Source organism: Ammospiza caudacuta, chromosome 8 (genome assembly GCF_027887145.1).
Source record: "Ammospiza caudacuta isolate bAmmCau1 chromosome 8, bAmmCau1.pri, whole genome shotgun sequence".
NCBI classification, from domain to species: Eukaryota; Metazoa; Chordata; class Aves; order Passeriformes; family Passerellidae; genus Ammospiza; species Ammospiza caudacuta.
Genome location: NC_080600.1, coordinates 37861525 through 37883881, shown reverse-complemented (window position 1 = coordinate 37883881; position 22357 = coordinate 37861525). Strand labels below are relative to the sequence as shown.

The 22357-nt window shown below is 39.8% G+C and overlaps 1 protein-coding gene across 1 annotated transcript in view; it reads left to right on the top strand.

Moving 5' to 3' along the window:
- The first annotated feature begins 907 nt into the window (after positions 1 to 907).
- Positions 908 to 22357, top strand: part of DARS1 (aspartyl-tRNA synthetase 1) — a 36648-nt gene continuing 15198 nt past the window's right edge. Inside the window, exons 1-7 of the mRNA XM_058809493.1 lie at positions 908 to 1035; positions 2029 to 2086; positions 6800 to 6892; positions 11612 to 11714; positions 19446 to 19548; positions 20820 to 20900; positions 21374 to 21433. Of these exons, the coding sequence (XP_058665476.1) occupies positions 964 to 1035; positions 2029 to 2086; positions 6800 to 6892; positions 11612 to 11714; positions 19446 to 19548; positions 20820 to 20900; positions 21374 to 21433 (570 nt within the window). The 5' untranslated portion in view covers positions 908 to 963. The remainder of the gene's footprint in view (positions 1036 to 2028; positions 2087 to 6799; positions 6893 to 11611; positions 11715 to 19445; positions 19549 to 20819; positions 20901 to 21373; positions 21434 to 22357) is intronic.

The following is a 22357-nucleotide window of genomic DNA, read 5'->3' as shown; positions in this document are numbered from 1 at the left end:
GGAAGCCACGTTTGCTGGGCTAATAGAACAAAAGTGCACTTTGATTTGGCTCCATGCTCATTAGCTGGCCACCTCACAGTCCAACACGTTTATTTATATGCAGATAAATATCTTCAAGGTGGGTGCCAAGAGAATGGTGCCAGACTCTTTTCGGTGGTGCCCAGCAGCAGGATAAGGAGAACTGGCCATGAACTAAAAAAAGAAAGTTTCATGTGCAGACAAGGAAGGACTTTACGATGAGGGTGGCAGAGCACTGGAACTGGAGCCCAGGGAGGTTGTGGGGTCTCCCTCTCTGGAGACATCCTAAACCCACCTGGACACCTTCCAGGTAACCCTGCATTGTCAGAGGGTTGGACTGAGTAATATCCAGAGATCCCTTTCAACCCAAATAATTCTGTGATTCTCTGATGTTACCTCTGGCCACAATGTGATGGACTGTGGAGCAGGGCGAGCGAGGACCAAACCCACCCTGCCTTAGCCCTGCCCAGCCCAGCAGCATTCACCTCAGCATATCAACGCGGGATTGGCAGCACCGACACTCGCCGGGATGGCGGAGGCGGCGGCTCCCTGCAGGGAGGGCTCTGAGGGGAGCACAGCCCCGCGGGCAGGGCAGGGCAAGCTCTGAGGGGAGCACAGCTCCGCGGGCAGGGCAGGGCAAGCTCTGAGGGGAGCACAGCCCCGCGGGCAGGGCAGGGCAAGCTCTGAGGGGAGCACAGCTCCGCTGGCAGGGCAGGGCAGGGCCGGCTCTGAGGGGACACAGCCCCGCCCTCAGCCCGCCCTGAGGGCACAGCGGGCAGCGCGTGCCGGGGGCAGCTCTCGCGATACGCTCGGGCGGCGCCGGGCGGTGCAGGGGCAGGCGCGGCGCTCTCGCGAGAGCCGGGCGCGCGGAAGCGGCGTGGCGTGCGCGGGGCTGTGCCGTGAGGGACCGTGAGGGACCGTGAGGGCCGCACCGGCAGCCGCAGGATGCCGAGCGCCGCCGGCCGCGGGCAGGGCCAGGACCGCCGCTCGGAGAACGACGACTCCTCGGCGGCTGATGTGGGTCTCCGCAGGGAACGCGGCGGGCGCGCTGTTGAGGCTCCCCGGGGTGGGGGGGCTGGGCCCAGGCTGGATTTGGCCGAGCCCCGGTTTGGCCGAGCCGGGGGCACAGCTGCCTTTGGCTTTACCCTGCCTGTCCCCCCACTCCCCCCTCGCCGGGCCCAGCCTGTGATTCCCTGAAGAGCTCTGAAACCCCCACAAACACCTGGGCTGCTCCTCCCCAGCCCGAGGTTTCTGCAGGGGCTCCTGCTGGCCTGGCAGGTGCTTCTGCCTTGTACGTGAAGATCACAGAGCAGTGCTGAAAAACTGTAGGCCCGTGCTTCTTCAAAGAAAAAGTACTAACAACGAGCGTCAGTTCATTTTGTTATAAAGTAATTTGTGCTTATTGTTGCATCAGCGATAAGGAATTCCAAGTATTGGAGGCTCCCCTAAAGTTACAAATAGGCCACAATTCATCAAAAGCAGACAAGCAAAGACCCTCCCCAAATAAAGTGTTTAGTGGGAACTTTTGTTCATGTGTTGAATAGAATAAAATAAATAAACCAAGGGGTTTTGTTTGGAAATTAATGGGAAAACAGAACTGTGATATTTTGATGAAAATTGCCTTCCTCTATGCCTTACCTGGCAGATTGTGTTAACAGTTCAGCTCCTCTGGCCTCTGACAATTCAGTGTGCCTGAAGATGGGAAGGAAATATTTAATCTCTCTAACATAGGGCTCAGATATTTTTTGAGGAGTAGGCTCTTTGTAGAGATAATCACACTAACTCTCTGTGTAACAGGCAATGATTGTCATGCATGGTTGCAGTTGCTGGAATTATTTTTTTCATCGAGGGCACAATTGTCTTCTCTCCCTTGTGTATCTCTTATGAGTCCAAAATGCATTTTTTAAAATATTATTGCTAATTATTTTGTGTTCCTTCAGTTAATTCTGTGATGATGTTAGTTTTTTTGGTGTGTGCTTCTTTGATATATGTTTCTCACCTCCATTCTAGGATTATGCTAAGGAAAGATATGGAGTGTCATCAATGATACAATCCCAAGAGAAACCAGGTCAGTTGAAAAATAAAAAAAGTTTTTGCAAGAGAGAGGGTGGGAAAAAAGGAAAAAAGAAGTTACCTACCAAGTATCTTCAGTACTTCTTTGAGAAATCATTTACCAAACTTTTCCATTCAAATCCCACTGGCAATTTACCCCTTTATTGGGATACATTTGGCACTTGTGAGACACAAGGGAGTGCCATGTCCAGCTTTGGGCTCTCCAGTGCAAGGAAGGCATTAACATTTTGTAACAGCCCAGTGGAGAGCTACCAGGGGGCTGGAGCACAGCTTCTGAGGGAGCTGAGCTTCTTCAGGCTGGAGAAAAGGAGGCTGTGTAATCTCACAGCTTCAATCTGCTTCATGGGAGGGTGTAGGAAAGATAAGGCCAGGCTTTGAAGGTGTGTGGTAATTGGACTGAAGGTCGTGGACATGAGTCAGAGCAGGAAATTGAGATTGGAGGGAAGAAAAAAAATCATTAAATTTGGTTGAATATTGGAGCTCAATTGTGGATTGGGAGGAATCTCAGTCTTTGCCCTTGCCTGGACTGTGCCTTAAACAGTTTGTCAGTTTTGTGCCTGTCCATCACTGCAGACTATTTTTAAAATTATTGTTAATTATAATGTACTGAGTGCTGAGATGTCAGGTTTTTTCTGCATTTGGAGTAAGTTCTGCTGTGACTGATTACAGCAGTGCTGTCTGAGTATGATGTGTCTGCTTATGCAGCCTGCCATTTCTCCTGTACATGGGCACCAAATCCATTCATATTGGATATTAATATTTATGGGTTTTGTCAGCCATGCCACTCTGAACTCAGGAAATCCTGATTTTCTCCTGATGGGGAATTGGGATTCAGGAAAACTTAGTGACCAGAGAACATTCTCCCAGGCCAATATCCCATGGAATATTAATCTTTGGATTAAATTCAGTGCATGAAATGGTAATGGGGGAAAGGAACAGACTGGTTTCTTGTAACTTCCTCATAGTAAAATGTAGAACAGTAATATCATCTGTGATTAGGTGATTTTTCTTTCTCCTTTGAGTGGTTGTTTTGGTTGATGCCCCTTTAGGAGGGGAAATGCAGAGAAATGCAGGGAGGAGAAGCAGTCACAAAAGCACTCACAGGGTGGAAACAACTGAAGGGGAGTTTTATACCAGGAATGTAATGGGACAAGCAAATCAGCAGAGCCTGCATTAGCAGTGATTGTTGAATAAAATCCATTCTAGCTGCCAGAGAAAGGGAGCTGGAGTTGAAATCACGTTGGAAGCAGCCCAGCTCTGTGTTTCCTCTCCTGGGTTTGCATCCCAGAGCAAACAACTGTGTGTGGGACCTGAGCTGGCAAATTGAGATGGCAGATCAAGTCCTGCTTTCATGGAGGAATGCCAACTGTCTCATATTCAAAAGAAACACTCAAAAGTACTGGAGAAAAATCTATGTTGAGAAGGAAAGTGGTGAAGGCTAAAGGAAATCATATGAAAAAGGCTGAGTGTCATATTTAGGTGTGTTGTCCCCTTGACCTCTCATCCTTGTTTAAAAAAACTTCAGTGTATGGACAATGTTGAGTGAGTTTTCCATTTGGCTTAAAATGCAATCTGTGGCACTCTGCTGTTCTGTAATTTTAGAAAGTGGTTTTCCAGAACACCAAAATTAGGTAATGATAAAGAACAAAATGTGTATAACAAACAAGCTGAAGATCAGCCTAGTCTCTTCCTTGAGACTAATGCACTTTTATTTGCAGGTTCAATAATTCCTGCCAGGGAGGGCTCTTGCCAAAGGGCTCACAGGAGGGTGGGATATTGTCATCAGTAGCTCCCCAAAGTGTTCTGCTTGCCTTGGGTGTCTTGGAGGAGCTGCTGCTTGGGACAGGGAGTGGTGGAGAAGCCCAGATAGGTGTGTTCCCATCTATCTGCAGTGTGTTCATTTTGTTTCTGTGGTGTGTGTGGGGGCTCTGGGGTGCCCCTGCCATTCGTGGCTCAGAGTAGCCCGTGGTGGTACGGGGTGTGCAGCCAGCACAGTGTGAGCAGAGCCAGCACAGCCCTGGCCGGCAGCCCGGGGGGGCTGCAGGAGTGCTGCTGTTCTGCTCACTGCAGTTACTGCACTGTCCTGGAACCACTGGCTGGACAGGGTACTCACCCAGCTTACAGGGATCAGAACAAGTTACTCTTCCTTTCCAAGCTTAAAGCTTATTGTCCTTTTGCCATGCTGCTGGATTCTTGTTCCTCTGCAGGCAAATTGAAACTTTGTCAGGTTCACAACTTTGTTTCTCCACCTGGCTCTGTTGAGCTCACACACACCTGTGCCTTCTTTCTTGGCCCACTGAAGTCTTTCTTCTATTTATGTTGGCTGCCCTGGCTATCTGATGTTCTTGCCCCCTGTCATGTCAGGTCTTTAAGTCCTTCCTGCTAGCTTGAGGCTATGTTTGCTAGTAAAACTCCGTTTTTGGCCATTCCTTTTTTCTCCCTTCAGACCCATTATCTCACATCCCCTCCCTGGAAGCTGCTTTCATCTAATACTGCTTTTGATTTTCAGGTTTTTATGTCCAACTTGCCTTCTCTTTTTCAAATTTTTCCAGTACTTTGAAGATGCTGGCACTACACAGAGACAGCACAAATATTGATCCTAGTGTTCTAAATTCCATGGTGCAGGATAAATTATCTTAGTAAACAGGTTGATGTGACAGGCAGGGATTGGGGTCTGGAGGTGAAAAAGTGTTTGTTTTATGTATTCCACACAGTTTTTTTGGACTTTTATCCTCTCCTCCTATGTTTGGAAGAGGTTGGAGTTCTGAGAGAAAAAGAAGAGATTGGGCTGTACATTAAGGGAAAAAAGAACTGGATTTGGGAAGTGTCAGAGGAAGGAAGCAAAGTGGCATAGTTGCTACATCCAGCTCATTGCAGTGGAGCACAGTGACAGGAACAGAGGCAATGGGCACAATGAACATCAGGAGGTTTTTTTTTTCCTGTGAGGGTGACCAGGGTTTGGTACAGGTTGCTCAGGGAGAGTTTCCCTTCTTGAGAATACTAAAAAAACATCAGAACATGATCTTGGACAGCTGGCTCTATGCCACCCTGGGTGGGAGGAGTTCCAGAGACTCCTCCCAGCCTCATCCATATAACAATTCTAGTGTTTAATATGTCTTGTTTACCCTTAGTGAAATATGAACTGTTAGGTGTCCAGAAGACTTTAAAAAATATTTATCTAATGCAGATGGTTCAAGAAACACTGAGGATCCATGAAAGGTGTAACACCTCATTCTGTCTTTATGCTTCTGCCTAGAAAATGTTTTAACTTTGTAACAATACAGTTTCAAGTTGACTGAGGTAATTTTAACTGTCTGAATTAATCACACTCTTAGAAATATGAAGGTTGTGGATTGTGATGGTTGAATGTTTCCTATAGTTCTACACAAAGTTTGAATATCAGAAATTGCTGGCAAATGATAACATCTTTATTCCCATTTCTCCCTTCCCCAGCAGCCCCACACACACTCACACATACGCACTGTATGAATATGTTTGAGTCAATTTCCTGTCACATTTCTCTGTGCACCTCCATTCTGCTCTGGATTTGATATGTGTGTGTGAAGAAAGAACTGCATTGCCCTGACATAAGCTAATAAAAGTTTTCAATCCCCTAAAATCCCAGTGCAGAATAATAGGCTTGCAGGGCAAGCTGTGACTGGTATTCAGAGACAGAAGGAAGGAGTCCAGAGCAGCAGATGGTAATCTGGAGCAGGCAAAAGTTGTTGGTTTTTTTTCCAAAACTTTAGAAAAGTTCTGTCAGGAAAAGTCTACAGTGTGTCTTAGCAAATTTAATGGGAGAAGTTTGTGAGGAAAGAATCATGCCACGAATACCAGCATGCACCTAGCATGTTATTAGGATGTAATGGTTGTATAAAATTTTTAGTCCTGATTTATTTAGAGATATTTTCCTTGATAACTTTTTTGTCCCCTTTGCTATCCAAAATCTGTGCTTTCCAAGCCATGCAATTCCTGTTGTTATCTAGCTTTGCAGCTACCTTGGATTTGAAGGGTTCTTCTGATCAAGTCCTGCCTCTGACAGTGATGGTAGTGCTTGATCAGGTTGTCAAAGAGATTTTTTTTAAAATGGATGTTAGCCATTTTATACAGTAATACTCTAATTGCTCCAAAATGCTGATGTTTTAATCAAAGTAAGTATTTTTTAATTGATAGTGCACATTGATATGTGGTTTCTTTCTGTTCTTTATTTTAAATAATAGTTACTTTACTGTTATATTAATCCTACTTATGTAAGGTAGATGCAGAGAGTAGTCCTGTCCCCTCTGAGCCTTTGTTTGGCTGGGTTCACTGTGCAGCTCTGACCCTGCCCAGTGCAGCAGGGCACACATCCCTGAGGCAGCAGAGGCTCACACTAATAAGTGCAGGTAGCACAGTGAAGTGCTATCAAAACCAGTTTAGTCATGCTGGGTTCTGCCATCCGTGAACTGCAGTGAGCCTTGCTGTTGGTGAAGTGCAGTTTGACCCTGCTGTGGAAGTCAAAAATGAACAATTTAAAGCTACTGCATCAAGAACAAGTCACTAAGAAAGGAAATGGGATTTTGTGTGTTTTCAGTAAGTCAGTTATGCTGTTGATACAAAGCCCAATGTTTTGGATTTATTATCAATTTTTCAATAGCAATGGTAGAAAGTGCATTTGGAGTTTGAAGTGAGGAACTGTTTTAAGGTGTGTGTTTTTTCTGTAATTCAGATCGAGTTCTGGTTCGCATCAAAGACTTGACAGTGGAGAAGGCTGATAAAGAGGTTTGGGTTCGTGGCAGAGTTCACACCAGCAGAGCTAAAGGTGAGAGGCCTCCAGGGTTTCTGGTTTTATTTCCTCATTTCATTAGTACAACCTTAATGTTTATTTTGGTTTCATGACCTGTAGCTTATGTCTTACATTCAAGAAAACTTTGCCACCTGGTTACTCAGGGTTGCTTCAATGTTACTTTGACTGATTCTTTTCTCTTTTTCCACCTCTCTTTTACCCAAGAGGGAAGAGAAGATTTTGGTGTTAGCTGTGTAGAAATCAATTATTGTAGTTAAAGTGATTTTTTTTTACTGTATTACTAAATAATCTATGGACAATTGTAAATAATAGTAATTTTAAAATGTCATAATTCTCCTTAAGGTGTTATTTATTGTGAGATAAAACACTTCTAAGCTTCTACAGTAAAGCATACGTGTATTGTAAGTGTGCCTGTTGTCAGACAGGTCATATTTCTTTTGCTGCACGTGTATGTTTTCACCACACCTTTGCTTTGACAGGAAACAAAAATCTGTTAACATTTCAGAGTTCTTACTTTCGATTACCTGTATCTAATAATATCAATTTGGACTTAAAATAAGAAACATCATCTTTCTTTAGCAAGACAAAAGGGAAACCCTTTTGTGGATCCTCAGCAGTGTGGGCTGTCACCCTTAGCTGTCTGACAGCCATATTTCTTCCCTGGAATCACAAGTTCCCTCTGGAGACCAGGTTGCCATATGCAAACTTCAATAGGCTTTGGCCTTTGCAGTTGACATCAGATGCTGACAACTGTTGTGCTGGTTTCAGTTATGTTTGGCAGCTCTGTAGATATAAATAACTTGTCTTTCCAAGAATTGAAAAAAAAAAAAGCATGAAGAAATTATCTTCACAAATGAAACTTAACAGTAGTCTTAAAATTGGGAATGATGCAAATTAGGGGCAAGAATCCAGTAGAGAATATCATCAGAGATACAGAGATACCAGATTCATTTCTCTTTTTGAGAATTCATTTTTTTTAAACATGCCCCTCTTAATGAGAGTCAGTTAAAATAAGGAACTGCATTACAATATATACACATGATGCACATTTTAATTTGTGTTAGAATCTTTAAACTTAAGCAGTCCTCTGTGATTTCCTGAGTAATTTTGTAATGGAAATCTCTCAGTTAATTAAAGAAATTGTCAGCTCCAAAAGCTGTGAAAGCCTTGGTCATTACATCATGAAGTTGTTCAGACAGAAGGCACTCCGTCTGATTTAAATGTTGCTGTTGTTACTATCATCCATATATAAATTAGAGTATCCTTATGGCTTTTTTTTTTTTTTCAATTGTAGGAAGAGTTCAGGCTATTAACAGAATTCAGGATATTAGAAGCAGGTATCTGTGCAGACCTTGAAAGCAATGTAAAGTTCTGTGGTTGTTGATTGCTCTCTGTAATACATTGATGTGTGGGATCTTGTATGATGGATACATTTACATCAAACACAGTAATATCTCTGTAACAGGACAACATGAACTTTAAATAAACTGTTGTAATCCTTCACTTTTGTTTTTGATGAAACAAAAGTGCTTATTTTCAAAACTCTTTAACACAACCTGAAGAATGAAAGCAAAAGGAATTGATCATGAGCATGAATGATCTGAATTTATTGATAGTGTCTCTTGTTTCCTCTTGGTCTGACAACACAGAACAATTCTGACATTCAGGGAGTGCTGCTAGGGAATGCCATATGCTTGTTTACTTAAGCTTTGGGGAAAGAATCTTACAAGAAAAGCAAATGTTTAAGAGTAAAAAGTAATATTAGCCTTTCCCACACACAACATGGCACTATTCCTACCACTGTGGAAAGGAAAGCCTTGCAGGAAACAGGAAAATCTTTCCCAAAAACAAGCTTTAGTTTTTCTCAGAAACTTGAATTTGACTCCTAAATAACCAGTGTAGCCTTTATTTAACCCTGTCTGGTCCTGACCAATAAACCAAAAAAAATTAATGGGAGCAACTGCAGATTCCAGCTGTCTCCTATAGCAAGTCACTCATAGAGTCTGATGGAAATGAACTGAAGGATGTGTAAAGAATGGGGTGCTGGGAATTTCTGTGGGTTGTACTAAAATTAAAGTGCACAGGGCCCTGTGGTTTGTATCATGGATTGAATAAATGTTATTTCTGGCCTTATTTTAAAGCCAGCCTAATCTACTGATCACATTTATCATTGAAAAGCCCTTGGGAATTTGGTCTGGATTTGGCCAGGCAGCTGGGACTTGTGCAGAATGTTAGACCTGAAAATAGATTTTGGGTTATTAATCAAAGGTCTATGAAACATCTGAAAATAAGAATTCCACCAAGAGCAATTTAAAGATTGGGCCAGATTTTATAATAAACCATGTAAAGTCTTCTCTTTGCTGGCAAATGTATGTAACCATCATTTAATTTATATAACCAACATTTTTTTACTCTTTGTACATGTTACTTCCTTATATCCTTTTCTTTCATAAGGTCTTGTGTGATTTGGTACTTTCATCCAACACAGATGGTGGATTACTGCTTGCTTGATGTGCTTATTTTTGATGGAATTCTCTTATTTGTTCCGTGCCTGAACATTCTATTCATTTTACCATGTCAGATGCTTTTAACCAAATTTCTTTTAAAACTTTTTGTCTTTTAAGCATTCTTGTGAGACATGGTATTGTTTTTGTAGTAGGAACTTAGAGTAGTTTACTGTTGAAAGTGAGTAAATTTGGTGCTGTACTTTTTACCTAAACACCACAGAAGTATTTTGAAACACATAGAGAAGATCCCATTGTCCAAATTTTTTCTTACTCAAATGCTTCCTTTTTTGCATCTCTTGATCTGGAAAGGCTTCTAAGCATGAGCTAGATTTGATTATGGCTGGTCTTTTTGATACTTTATTTTGAATGCCTTCAGCTCTCCCAGGAAAAGTTCTCTTCCCTCTTTTAATCTTTGTGCCTGGGATATTTTAGCCAGCCCTGTGAGTGAGGTCCGTTTGATCACTTATCTTCTGTGTGATTACAAGTTGGTTGCCTTCTGCAAAACATCCTCTTCCTTCATGGAAACAGCTCCTGTTACTCATGGCAAAGACATTTGAGTGCTTTTATAATGCAGATATTCATCAGACTTGCAGTGTTTGGGATTAAGTACAACCACCAGACTTTTGGATGAGGATCTGAGCAAGTTGGTCTTGGTGAGGATGTCCCTGCTTGTTGCAGGGGATTGGACTGGGTGGCCCTTAAAGGTCCCTTCCAACCCCAGCTATTCTGTGGTAACAGGTCATTTCATTATTTCCCTCTCTTAGAGTTGAGTTACATCGTAGCTGCCTTCAGCTGTGCATCTTTTTCTTGAACAGTGCTGAAACTTGGATCGTATTTTGCTAAATTGTTTGTGACTAAAATCATGAGACAAATACTATCTTCTAGGAAATACTGTATCCAACCACACTGTAAGAAGCACTGAGATGTCAAAGATGTGAGATACGAGTCCCTTATCTAAAGAAACTCATCATATTGTACTTTCTTTGTTGACTTGCTGGATCTGAAACACAGCCTGTATTTTTCTAATTTAAATCTGTTATTTAATCTTTGCCTGCAAGAAATACATGTATCTGTATCATATTGGATATTGCAGCCTCTGGAATACAGAAATAGTTGTACTCTGTTTTCTGAAAATATGTAATTAATCTTGTTGCATTTTTGTTGTAGGACAAGATTAGTCATTTCCAATAAATATAATTAATGTTTAATAATATTTGGTACTGGTTTTGTATGTTTGCTTTTATTTCCATGAGATTGTGTTCAAGGGTTCTGCATTTATTTTCTGATACTCTTGAATTACTGATACTGATATCAGTGCCTTTACCAGATACTGGTACACCAGTGAAACATTTGTTGTTAATTTCTCCCTAGAAAGAAGCATTTAAAATCACCATATTTCCTTAAAACTAAGTTAAGAAATAAATGATTATTAGAAATCTGAGCAGAAGTATGAAATGATCATAACTGTCAGCTAAACAGATTAGAAAGATCTTTGTTGACTTGGAAATACCCATTTTAAAAGTCAACAAAATGCACTATGTTCTTTGTATATTATTATTAATTCCTATTAACTTCTTTTTCCCTAAGCTGTTCATGAATAAATTGCTCTTACAGGAATTTTTAATTGGGTCTTCTAAGTTCTTGTCATTCACTAGAATCAATACTCCTTTTGTTCCCCTTCATTCTGAATGTGTGGTGTATTATAGAATGAACATTGTTAGTTTAGTCCTTGTGGTGCAAAATCAAGCCCATTTCTCTCAGAGCAGCTTTGTAAACTCTACAGTTTTGATTTGAGAAGATGAGAAAAAAACCTCTTTAAAAATAGTTTAGACTTGAGGTAGTTGTGAGCAAAGAAACAAGGAAAAGTATGATTTATTTCTTGCAGTTGAAGGAAAAGTTACTTTAAAAGTTATGATTTGTTGCTTTTCTTTTGTTTAAATATTCTTTATCTTGGAAGGCTTACTGTTATTTTTAGAAAAGGACCTTTCAAATGTTTATAGATGTAAGGCACAATTATTTAATTTATCTCAATGGTTGTGTTTGTGTGTACATGCACAGCTGAGAAGTTTGAAGCAGCTTTGTGGAGGGGGGGCAATGATGAATGAGAGAGAGATGCACAGTCTTAAAAGCTCAGTTTATATTTAAGTAGTAAAGAGTTTTTTCTCATTCACAAAGCCCTCGAGTAACTTGTCCTTAATACACCTGTGTTGTTTCTCTTTGTATTCAGGGAAGCAGTGCTTCTTAGTCCTGCGTCAGCAGCAGTTTAATATCCAGGCTCTTGTGGCTGTGGGACAGCATGCAAGCAAGCAGATGGTAAAGTTTGCTGCCAAGTAAGTAAGCAATTATATCCTGTTGTCAGAGTAAACAATGGTGGGAACCAGGACTCCCAGGGGTTGGGACCATTTTCACACATTAACATCAATGCTTCGTTTGTTTTAAAATGTAGTTATTTAAATTGTCAGCTCTCTATTGCGTTGAATACATTATACTGACAAAAGATAAAATAGAGAACAGGCTTGAAATTCATCCTGAACTGCTGAAGCAGCATTCTCTCGCCATAGACAACCTACATTTTCTTCCAAGCTGGCTAACAAAAAGTCTGGCAAGCTGAGCTTAGTGGGACACTTCATTTGGTGTGTGGTGGTGCTGTGTCTGCTCATGTTCAGCGTTTTTCTTCTACCAGACATGTAGTGTAGTAATACATTTTATACTTAGAACTGATCTGAAGAAGTCCCACATTGAGAGTGGCTTACTGAGTTGAAGAAGTTAAAAGTAGCTTCGGTGCACTGGGTTAGTCTTATCTACACCTTATTTTTGGCACTAAAATTTTAATTTAAAAAATTTTGGTGGGGTAATAGTTAGACTTGCCAATTGAAAAAATGTTTGTTGCAGCAATTTTGTTCCTAAAGATAAAAAAATTGCCTTTCCCTTCTGTTTGCCTCAAAATTGTGCTTTCAGGTTGTCTTGTAATAAATATGTTTGTGTGACAAATGTGTTTTATAGTAGAACTTTAATCATGTCTATCAGCTTGTTCACAAATAGAAATGTGGATCAATTCTGTGCAGTTTATTGCAGAATATGTTTAGCATGTGGCACTTGAGTTGTTTCTGTGGAGTTCTTGGCACTACTCTCATGCCTGGAAAGGGAGCCCCCACTAATTAGCTGCCAAAGTGCTACAGCCTTCAACCTTCAATATGTCAGGGAGGGGAAAGATTCATTGTAGCAGAGACTTCCAGAAGCCAAGTTAAGAAGGTTGGGATAATGCTTGTGCTGATGGGGTTCAAGGCAGCAGGAAAACAGAACCAGCAGTGTTTGTTGTTTGGTGTGCTCAGTGCTGGCAGTGCCAGTGTGAAACATGCTGTTCACAGGTGTTTAGGAGCCAAAGTGAAGTGTTCTGTTTCTTCATGAAATGATTTGTTCTCTCCAGCGCTTGGAATCTCTGAAAAGAATTAAGTGTATAATGTACTTGTTCCCCTAATTCATCTCCCTCAGAACTCCCAGCAGCCTGCCTGTGCTCCCTCGAGAAACTTGTGCTACAGAACAGTGGAACAACTCTTAGAGTTGTGATGCACACTCTTCTGTTCTCCAGTTCTCTCCAATATCTCTCCTTTTCAGTTTTCTTTGTGATTCTTCCCTGCACAGCTGAATTTCTTACACTTCATGATTGGTAGATCTTTGTGGTTAGGAGCTCATGAGAGGGAAGCTGGTCTTTACTCTATTTTTCCATATGCTGACTGCCACTTACAAACCTTCTGTGGTGAATTTTTGTGATTCACTGATCTTTTTTTACTCAATTAGTTTTCTGCCAGTTAGTGATTTAAATTAGGTGATGGAGGTCAAGAGCTAACAAGGAATGGTGGTGGAAGAGGGTATCTGGAAACAGTAGAGGGTAAAGCTCCTTACTTTTCTGGCAGCAGTGAGCTGCTAAATCAGGCAGAACTTCATCCTTAGGTTCTTCCCAAGTCCTTGTCATCTTCCCTCTTGATGAGACAGACTTGAATTCCTCAGAGTGGCCAGAGTGATGATGTTTGTACTGTGTTTTGACTTTTCCTTCTACTTCCTTTTTGGGATAACGTTTGCTAGCCAAATCCTGGTACTTCAGCCTCACTTACTTTGTAGCATTCATGTTTCCCTTATTATTTGTGCTTCTGAATGATTACATGTTCATCATCATGTTCTCTGCGTGGTGTAACTCTGGTACAGCCGTCTGGATTTTCCTTTGGGGGTTTGCTCTTGGTTTTTTAAACCCTATTAGTGCAGTCATGTTCTCAGGATTCCTACCCACCAACAAACTTATTAATATCCTGCCATGCTCTCACTTTTTCCAGTGTTTCATCTCCTCCAGTTCTGTGTGCTGCTGGCACTGCAGCTGCCTCTTGTCCTTCAGAGGCTGCTGCTGTTCCCTGCTGGCTGCACTGGGGTCACTGTGTCAGCAGCACCTGAAGCACAGCCCAGTACGTGCCTGTGCTCAGCCACTTCCCTGCTGCCTTTCACCTGCTCTGGGCTGATCCCATTATTTCCAGCAGATGAGGCTGGCCTTAGATGTCTAAAAATAACTATCCTGTTTCCCTGCCTTTCTCAGTGTCTTTTTTTGTCATCTCATTTCCTACATGTTAAATGAGGAAATACACATTTTTCGAAGAAAACATTTAACTCAAATATCTTAAATTTCAATTAAATTTTTAAGTGTTTTCACTGTATATTTATGGTATATAAACTGTGTTTCCCATGTGCTATTTTTGGATACTTTCATGCTGTGTCCACAACTTTATTTAAAATAGTTTGTAAAATTCTGGATCTTGAATTTGTAATTTTAGTTTATTAAATAATGAGCATTTTTTTGGTACAAATTTTCATAAATTATAAACAAACCAGTTCCTCTTTTAGATATTGGCACATGGAAACCAAGAACTTTCATAATGTTCTGTGGTCAGCAGCATTCATACAGTAATTACCACAATTATCATTACAATGGGAGTTTTTAGTTAAAGATACTTTATAGTGGTTCAACTTGGGTTTACAAAGAAATTTCTGTGAGTTTAACCGTGGAAAGTTTCAAGCTGAACTTGCAAAACAAACATAGCACAGAGCCAGTCGAGATGCTGGAAATTGTTCTTGTCTTTTATCAGAAAAAGCAATTCAGCCCAATCCTGCTAGGGGTGCTGCATAAGAGAAACAGTTAATTGTCTCTTTTAGCCAGCAGAGGTGCTAGTTAATAATTTATCTTAGTAATTCATCAACCTCTTTTTTCTATCAAACATGGGGTGTGGCTGGTTTTGGTTTTCTTTCTCCTTTTCTATCTCAGCTTTGAGCCTTTCCTGCCACCTCTCTGCCAGAGCCATGTGAGCTGACAGAGCAGTTGGGAGAGGTGGTTAACAGATTCTAATTTAGCTGCTCAAAAAATTTGCCCTTGCACAGGAAGTAACTTGATGGCTCTGTGTAGTAGACCAGAGAGCAAAAAGGCAGGAAAGAGATTAAAATGAAGGGGGGGAATATTATTAACTTTTATGAAAATAATTCACAATTTAGAAAAATGTATGTAGGTTCTTTCACTAGATAAATTGGTAATGCTAGGAAGACTGCTGGATAGTGCAGAATGTTTTCTTTATCCATTTCTGTTTAATTCTTATATCAGGAGTCTGGAAGAAAATGTCAAATTGCAGCTGAATTTGCTGGTGACACAAAAATTGGACCGGTAAATAGGCACTCAGGAGTGTGTAGTAACCAGGGCTCATTTAGAATAATCACTTCAATGCTCTTCAGTGTGAATTTGTACCTCTGTGATTGTTTGGTCAGATTTTGTGGGTGTTTAGGATTAATAAATAGAAAAGTGCAGAGAGAAGTGTGAGGTTGTGATAGATAACTGACTTGACAGGAGCCCATGCAGTTCTCTGACTTCTAGAAAATAGCATTCATGTAATATGTGCCTAGTTTAGGCAATTCTGGAATATTCTGTCCACTTTTATTGTCTTTGTATCTGAATACGTGTTAGATTGGAAAAGGTTGATGGTGAAGTTGCAGGAAGCAATGATACATGGTCAGGCAGCTCTGCCTTCTGTGAGTCTGAGGAAAGCTCTGTTCTATCCTGGAGAAATCAGTGAGGGATTTAAATTCCAGTCTGCTGCTGCTGTCCAAGGTTTTCTGCCAGCTGGGGATTCTTTACACTGCAGATACAAAGGTGTGACAGGATGCAGTGAGCAGAGGATGAAATTAGGGGAATTTAGAAAGGAAATAAAGTGTAGGTTTTTAGTGAAAATTACTAAAAATTCGTTGTGGATTTTGTTACTTAAAATCTTTAAAAGCAGATTGAATTCTTTTTCCCCCAGAAGATATGCAGGTTCAAACAAGTGTTAGAATGTGGGTAGAGGGAAACAATCATTACAAGTTTAGAATGAACAGAATAAGAAAAGGTGTTTACCTGGCCTTTTTGTATACAAGGTCAGATAATTTCCTTTCAGGGAGCTTCATGCATACTTGCTGTATTTGTGCAGACAGGATTACAGTTGCTCATGTTGAATACAAAATGTTTATACTCTTAGCTACTTAAAAATTCACTCCTTTTTTGAAAGTAAAGCAGTACCTTCACTTTCACTGGCATTCAGGTAAAGGATAATTGATTATTATGTATTAAGAGAATTATTTAATATTTTAAATTTAATAATGTATTCATATAATTTGTGCAGTCTGCTTACAGAAAGGTGGCGAAGAAAAAACAACAAAATGCCAGAATAAGTATAGATGGTATAGAAGAATTAAATATTTTCTATTTAAAATCTGTAAATAACCAAGTTTCTTCCTATTCTTTGGGCTTTTGACCAAGAAAATGTTGATTGTCATTCACTTTCTGGGGCCAGCATGGGGTTCAGCTTGCAACATGAAGCTGCTGATGAAAGATGTTGTTATAAAGACTGCAAGAATGCAATCCTGTGGTTAAAAGAGAAAGTCTTGGCTAATAGACATGCAGCTAATTAAGAGGGGCGTAAGGCATCTAGTGGACACTTTTGAAATTATAATCTTGTTTTTTTTTTTTTTTGAACATTACAAAATACTAAATAGTTTCCTATACAAAGAAATTTTTTACTGTTGGACTTTTTGAGTCTATATACTTAAATAGTTTTTTTATGGATTAAACAATGTAAAGATGCCATCTGTCTTTTCTTAATGCTTTAAGCATCCTACTTTAGTTTCTAGTCCCTGGTAACATTAATTACAGATATAAATGTTGTTGTCCTTAATGGAAATGGTGGTACTGTGGCATGTTTTTCTGCTACTTGTTCACTTTTGTTGGTGTTTGGGGTTTTTTTGTTACCCAGGGAAATTCTATCAAAAATCACCTAGATGACTTATTCCTGCTGCTGTGGAGAATGCTTTGCTGTGGTTACTGGCATTTTATTAAAACATCTAGTTCCTTTTTGTAACTTGAACTGAAAATGCCATTTCAGGAGCATCCTTGGAATGACCTGTTGGGATCAAAGCAGCTCCTTCCAGGTTTCTGTAGTTTGTGTTTGATGCAGTGTTATGGACCTCAGACACTTGCAGCTCTAGGTCTTGCTGAGCATGGTTCAAACAGAACTCAAACCACAAGCTTTTATTTTCATACTGCATTAAATGTGGAGTTCAAATGAGGAAAAGCACATTTTTAATTATCAAAGAAAGTTTAGAGGAGATGATGGATGTTTATAAATACAAAGATGGTCACATGCAGTAGGACCCTTCCTAGTGCTTTTGTGTACCCAGACAATTACTTGAATATTTGGTTACAGGGACCTACACAGTTAGGAACTCAGTTAAAATACATCTTAAAATTGTGGCAAATGTAATGACTAAGGAATGCTACAGTTTTAAATATGTTCCAGATCAAGAAACATGTTTTAATTGCAACCCCAGTGTAGAGATGGAGAGAAAGCTCAGTTTATCCTATGTGCAAAGTTTTAAAGTTATGCAAGTTTGCAAAGCCTCATTGCAGTTCCAGTGATGTAAAAAGCAGTTTCTTCCTGTATTTTTAACCTGATACCATTTTGCATGTCTTGAATTCCTTGCATGTTCTGATCAGCTCTGTTACAGACTTCACTAACATTTCTCATCCATGGGATCACCAATCTAATTATGAGTCCTTACAGCACATTTATATTTAACTAATTTTTTTCATAGAATTTCCTTCAATAAGTTTAAAACATTATTTGCTGTTATTACTGAGAAGGCTTTTATTCAGCAGATTAGAAACTGGTATTTTCAGTGAAGACAGTGCTGTTCATGTCATTAGTAGTGTTTTCTGGACATTTGCCAAAATGTTGACATTGAAAAGGAAGCAGGAAAAATAGAAAACTTTTTAGGGAAAAAAAGTTCACATAAGAGTAAAACTTTAATTCTTTTAAACATTCACTCATTTGAAAAGCAAGGGGAATTTATAGTTACACTTAATACTGGTTTAGCATCATTCATTCTCATAGATGATGACACTGTCTTGCATCCAAAGCACTGTATTGGTTCCACAGTCTGTATGAGGAGTTTCAAACAGAATCATTTGTAATAGAAAGTACTTGGAAGCACTTGGTGTCATTTCAATTATCCTTTCTCACATTTGTTGCCTCTGCTAAACTAATGGAAATGGAGGCTCACCTGTAACGAAATGGATTCTTATTTAAAGCCTGCTCTCAGCCTCTGCTTTGGACAAATTTAGTTGTGATTTGAGCAATTGCAGCTCTTCTAAAGTGTAAATGTACCAGAAGAGCACGCTGTTCATGAGTTTAATGCAGTACATGGAATTACCTAATGGTGAAGCAAGTCAAGCATATGAAGCACCCTTGTCTGTATTAACTGTAGAAGAGCTAATAAGTTCTATCACCTGAAAGTATTACCATTAAAAAAAAGTGTAATCAGCTAAAATACTCAAATTTGGCATTTTATTTTTTAGTTAATTGGAATTTACTTACAGTGTCACTGTTAGGTTTTGAAAATTTGATGCTTGAATTTTCCACTGTTATTTCAACATCATCAGATTTTTCAAGGTTTTTATTCGAAGTAAAAAAAGTGCTGGCATTGCAAGGTTGAGGGTTGTTAATGGCTCTTTGGTTTACTGCTTTTAGCAGTGGCCAGCTTGTCTGATGACATCCTCACTCACCTCTTTTTGTTTGCAGTTAAATTGTGGGCCTGATGCTTTCCTGCTGTCTAAGGGCTTAGGTGGTCAAGTGATGTATGTAGAGTGTCTTGCAGCTTTCTCAAGAAGGACTCACAAGTGAAAGATTAATTGTAACATTAGTTTTCCTAAAAAGGAAAGTAATATTTTTAGATATTTGGCTTCTTGTAAGCTAGCAGAGAGACAGAGTGAAAATATATTTCCAGTGAGGGTGAGATTATCTGTAGAAAAGTGCTGGTTTAAACTCCAGTACCTTAAATGTGTAAATAAAAACTGCTCATACAAATTCTTTTCTCACCTCTGACTCTTGAGGCTTTTGTTGTTGTTTGCTTATAGCACACATACTTTATATCATATCTTTGGAAGAGTTTCAGGACAGTGTGTGCTGTTCTAATGTACTATTAGTGACTGTTAGTGGGGAGCAGTTAGGATGTCCCCTGTCACAGAGAAATGACTTTGGAGCATCTTGCATCTTTCAGTAACAAGTTATGTAGTTTAAACAAGCTGAACTAGTTTTGATTTTCCCTTTCAGTCCTAGGACTTCCCTTCAGTTTTTTGTTCTGCTGGTGAAGACACATCTTGCAGATAATTGCATCAGCTGACACATGGAAGAGTGTCTGTGGCCTAGAAAAAGAGCTCTGCCACTTGTCAGTTTGTGTATAAACAACACACAGAGAATGGGCGAGCACTGAGCTCAATCATAATCTTTCCCTCTCAAGTCTCCCATCCCAGTTTGAATTGATTGTGGCTGGGGATATTTCAGCAAACTCCTTTATTAATCAGTTATTAGATATAAAAGTAACTCCAGAGCCTTGCCTGTTGTGTTGCTCAGCTGTCCATGCAGTGCATGAGTGGTGCTCAGTGCTGAGGCTGCTGCAGTGTGCAGTGGAACTGACTGAGCCTCCTGTCCTCTCTTCATTGCCAGCATCACCAAAGAGAGCATTGTGGACATCGAAGGCGTTGTGAGGAAAGCATACCAGAAAGTTGGAGGTTGTACTCAGCAAGATGTTGAGCTTCACGTTCAGAGGGTAAATTTTTCAGCAAATGGAGCACTGGTTAATTGTTTGATAGATTATCTGTTGAGACTGTCTGTCTGCCTACATACATAAACTTTGTCAGTAAGGAATCTCATGTCAGAGAAATACACTGCTTTAAGCTACAGATTTCAGTGTTTTATATGCAAAAATTAAACACTTCTGGTTTTAAGATACTTGGAGTTTATCTTTCCCTGTTTTTATCTGCCGTTTGAATTACAGTATTAAGTTTAAAAAAGTATCTCTCTCTAGAACAATTTGGCTACAAAAGTTTGTAATTCTGGTTTTTGATTCTTAACTGTAGTAGATCCTGGAATAAAAAATTTGCTTCTTTTTAAGTGCAAGTCAGAAGTTTCTCTTTTATCAGAGTTACAATCTTCCCCTCAATACAATGGGCTGCAATACATAATTCTCACAGAAATAAACTCTTAGTGGCTTAACAGTATGGAAACTTTTGAAATCTCAAGTTCCTGGAGCTTGTGCTGTAGGGCTGGAGGAAGTGTAACTTTATAATTTGTTTAAATAGAAAGCATATTTAAACCTTTATGTAATATCCTTTACTTCTGAAGGTTTTTAACCAAACTGTATGCCTACAATACAGCTGAAACCCAGTCACCCCAGGACTGGAGCACAATGGCTATTATAGCAGTGAGGTAAATCTTAGCTAACAGCACTGGGGAAAATCTGCAGATTTTGAAGAAACATGTTTTAATATGTGTGCAGATTATTCCATGCTTGATTTTTCTGAAAGAACATCAAATTCACTGCTCCTCTAGGAGCAATACTAGACCATAAAGCACAGCAAGGTGGTTTTCATTCTCTGATTGTATTTTAGTTATCTCATACATTTTTGAATCTGAAATAGCTCTTTCAGCTGTATTCAGATGATAAGTAAATGATACATTAACAAGGAGAAGAACGGGATGATCTTGCTGGAATCAGAAACTAAAGCTCAGTGAAATCTGGCATATTCAGAGCTGGCATTCATGCCAAAAGGCTTGTCCCTCAAGCTGTATGAACTTGCTCAATTTGATGCTTCTCAGAAGAAAAAAAGATACTTCAAATCTAAGGGAAAGCAAGAACTAAGCACTTCAGTATTGTCATGAGAATGCACAGTGTATCTCAAGTAGTGGAATAAAATCACAGCCTTAGAGCCAATAGCCTATGCAAACACTGTTTCAAGTCTCTGCTAGAAATATCCTTTTGTAAATGACACCTCCTTTTGGGCAGAGCCTCATGCTATTTCTGTTCTCTCTCAATTTCAGATCTATGTGATCAGCTCAGCTGAGCCCCGGCTGCCCTTACAGCTGGATGATGCTGTTCGACCAGAAGTGGAAGGAGAGGAGGTGAAAACTTTGCATCCTCAAATGCTTTTTATTGTCTTTGTAGCTGAACAAAAGCACGAAAGCCAAGCAACTTCCTTAATGCGGTGATTCTGGGGGTTTGATGGGTTTGCATTTTACTTCCTTTGTGCCCTCCAGAACTGTGTTCAACATCTCTATGGCTTTGATGTCTGCTGAACTGCAGAAGAAGGTCGAAACCAGAGGGTTCCCAATCGTGTCTGTGTGTCTGATGCATCCTCATAGTTGGGTTCTGCCTGTGACCTCTGGGAGAAGTTACACCTTGAACTTTTCTGTGCTGCCAGTTTGCTCTGTATTCTTTCTAGAATGATCTAGATGTTCAGCTGAACATAGAAATTACCCTTTGCTTTTAGCCAGAGGGTGTTTTTCTCCATTGATGTTGGTTTTTTGAAGTTTAGGTTTTGTTTTATTTTTTGGATGTGTGTGTATTCACTATGTGCTTTTGTGCAACTGTTTAGGATGGAAGAGCTACTGTAAACCAAGATACACGACTGGACAACAGAATCATTGATCTAAGGGTAAGGAACATGCAGTGCTGCAGGCTTGCCTGCAAGTGTTTATTCTTCATAGTTCTAATCCACAAAGCAGTAACAGTCATGGATTTGATGGAATTTTATTGTTGGCCAGAAGAAAAACAAACAATATGTTTTTGTGGTTTTGTGTGGTATTGTAAAAGCACAGGATTTTTGAATCCTAAATGTTTGCCTTTACTAACATTAACTAAAGAACATATATTGGCAGTTCAAAGGCAAACATTGATGATTTGACATGTGGCTGTGCACATCTGGGCTGTTTAGCTGCAAAAGTCAAAGGTGACTGAATAGGGACAATTTAGAGACAACATTTTTTCTCAGATGTAGTTTTTGTTATCCAAAACCTGTAAAGAGTTTGAAGTATAAGATGGAAGTTCTGAGTTTTAACAGACAGTTTAGGTGCTGTAATGCATGCCTTGCCAGAGAAATTGTACTAGGCCACGACACCAATCTCATTCTCTTTGTTGTTTCCACAGCATTCATGTATTTTCCTTTGTTTTCCTGAAACACTTTCTTGATCCAGGTCATGGAGACCCAGCCTGTGAATTCATAAACTTCCCATATATTTACCATTTCTAATGAGCAGCAAAATACTCTCTACTAAATTACTTACAGAACGTAATTCTTTTTTAATTAAACAGCAGCTAACACTTAAGTGTAACTAATTTAAGCATTACTGACTTGAGGCATCTTGGCCTTTTCCTAGGCTTTTTAGCCATCTTAGGCTCTCCACAATAAAATTTTAATCAACATTGAATGAAGACTAAACTTAGCTGATTTTTTTTGATACCTAGTACTGCCTTCAGAGTTCTTGATAATGGCAGTTTCTTAGTAAATCAATCTTTGCACCTGAGAAATGAAACAAAAACGTCATTTATTGGAAAATTTGGAAAAGTTCTGGCACTGAGA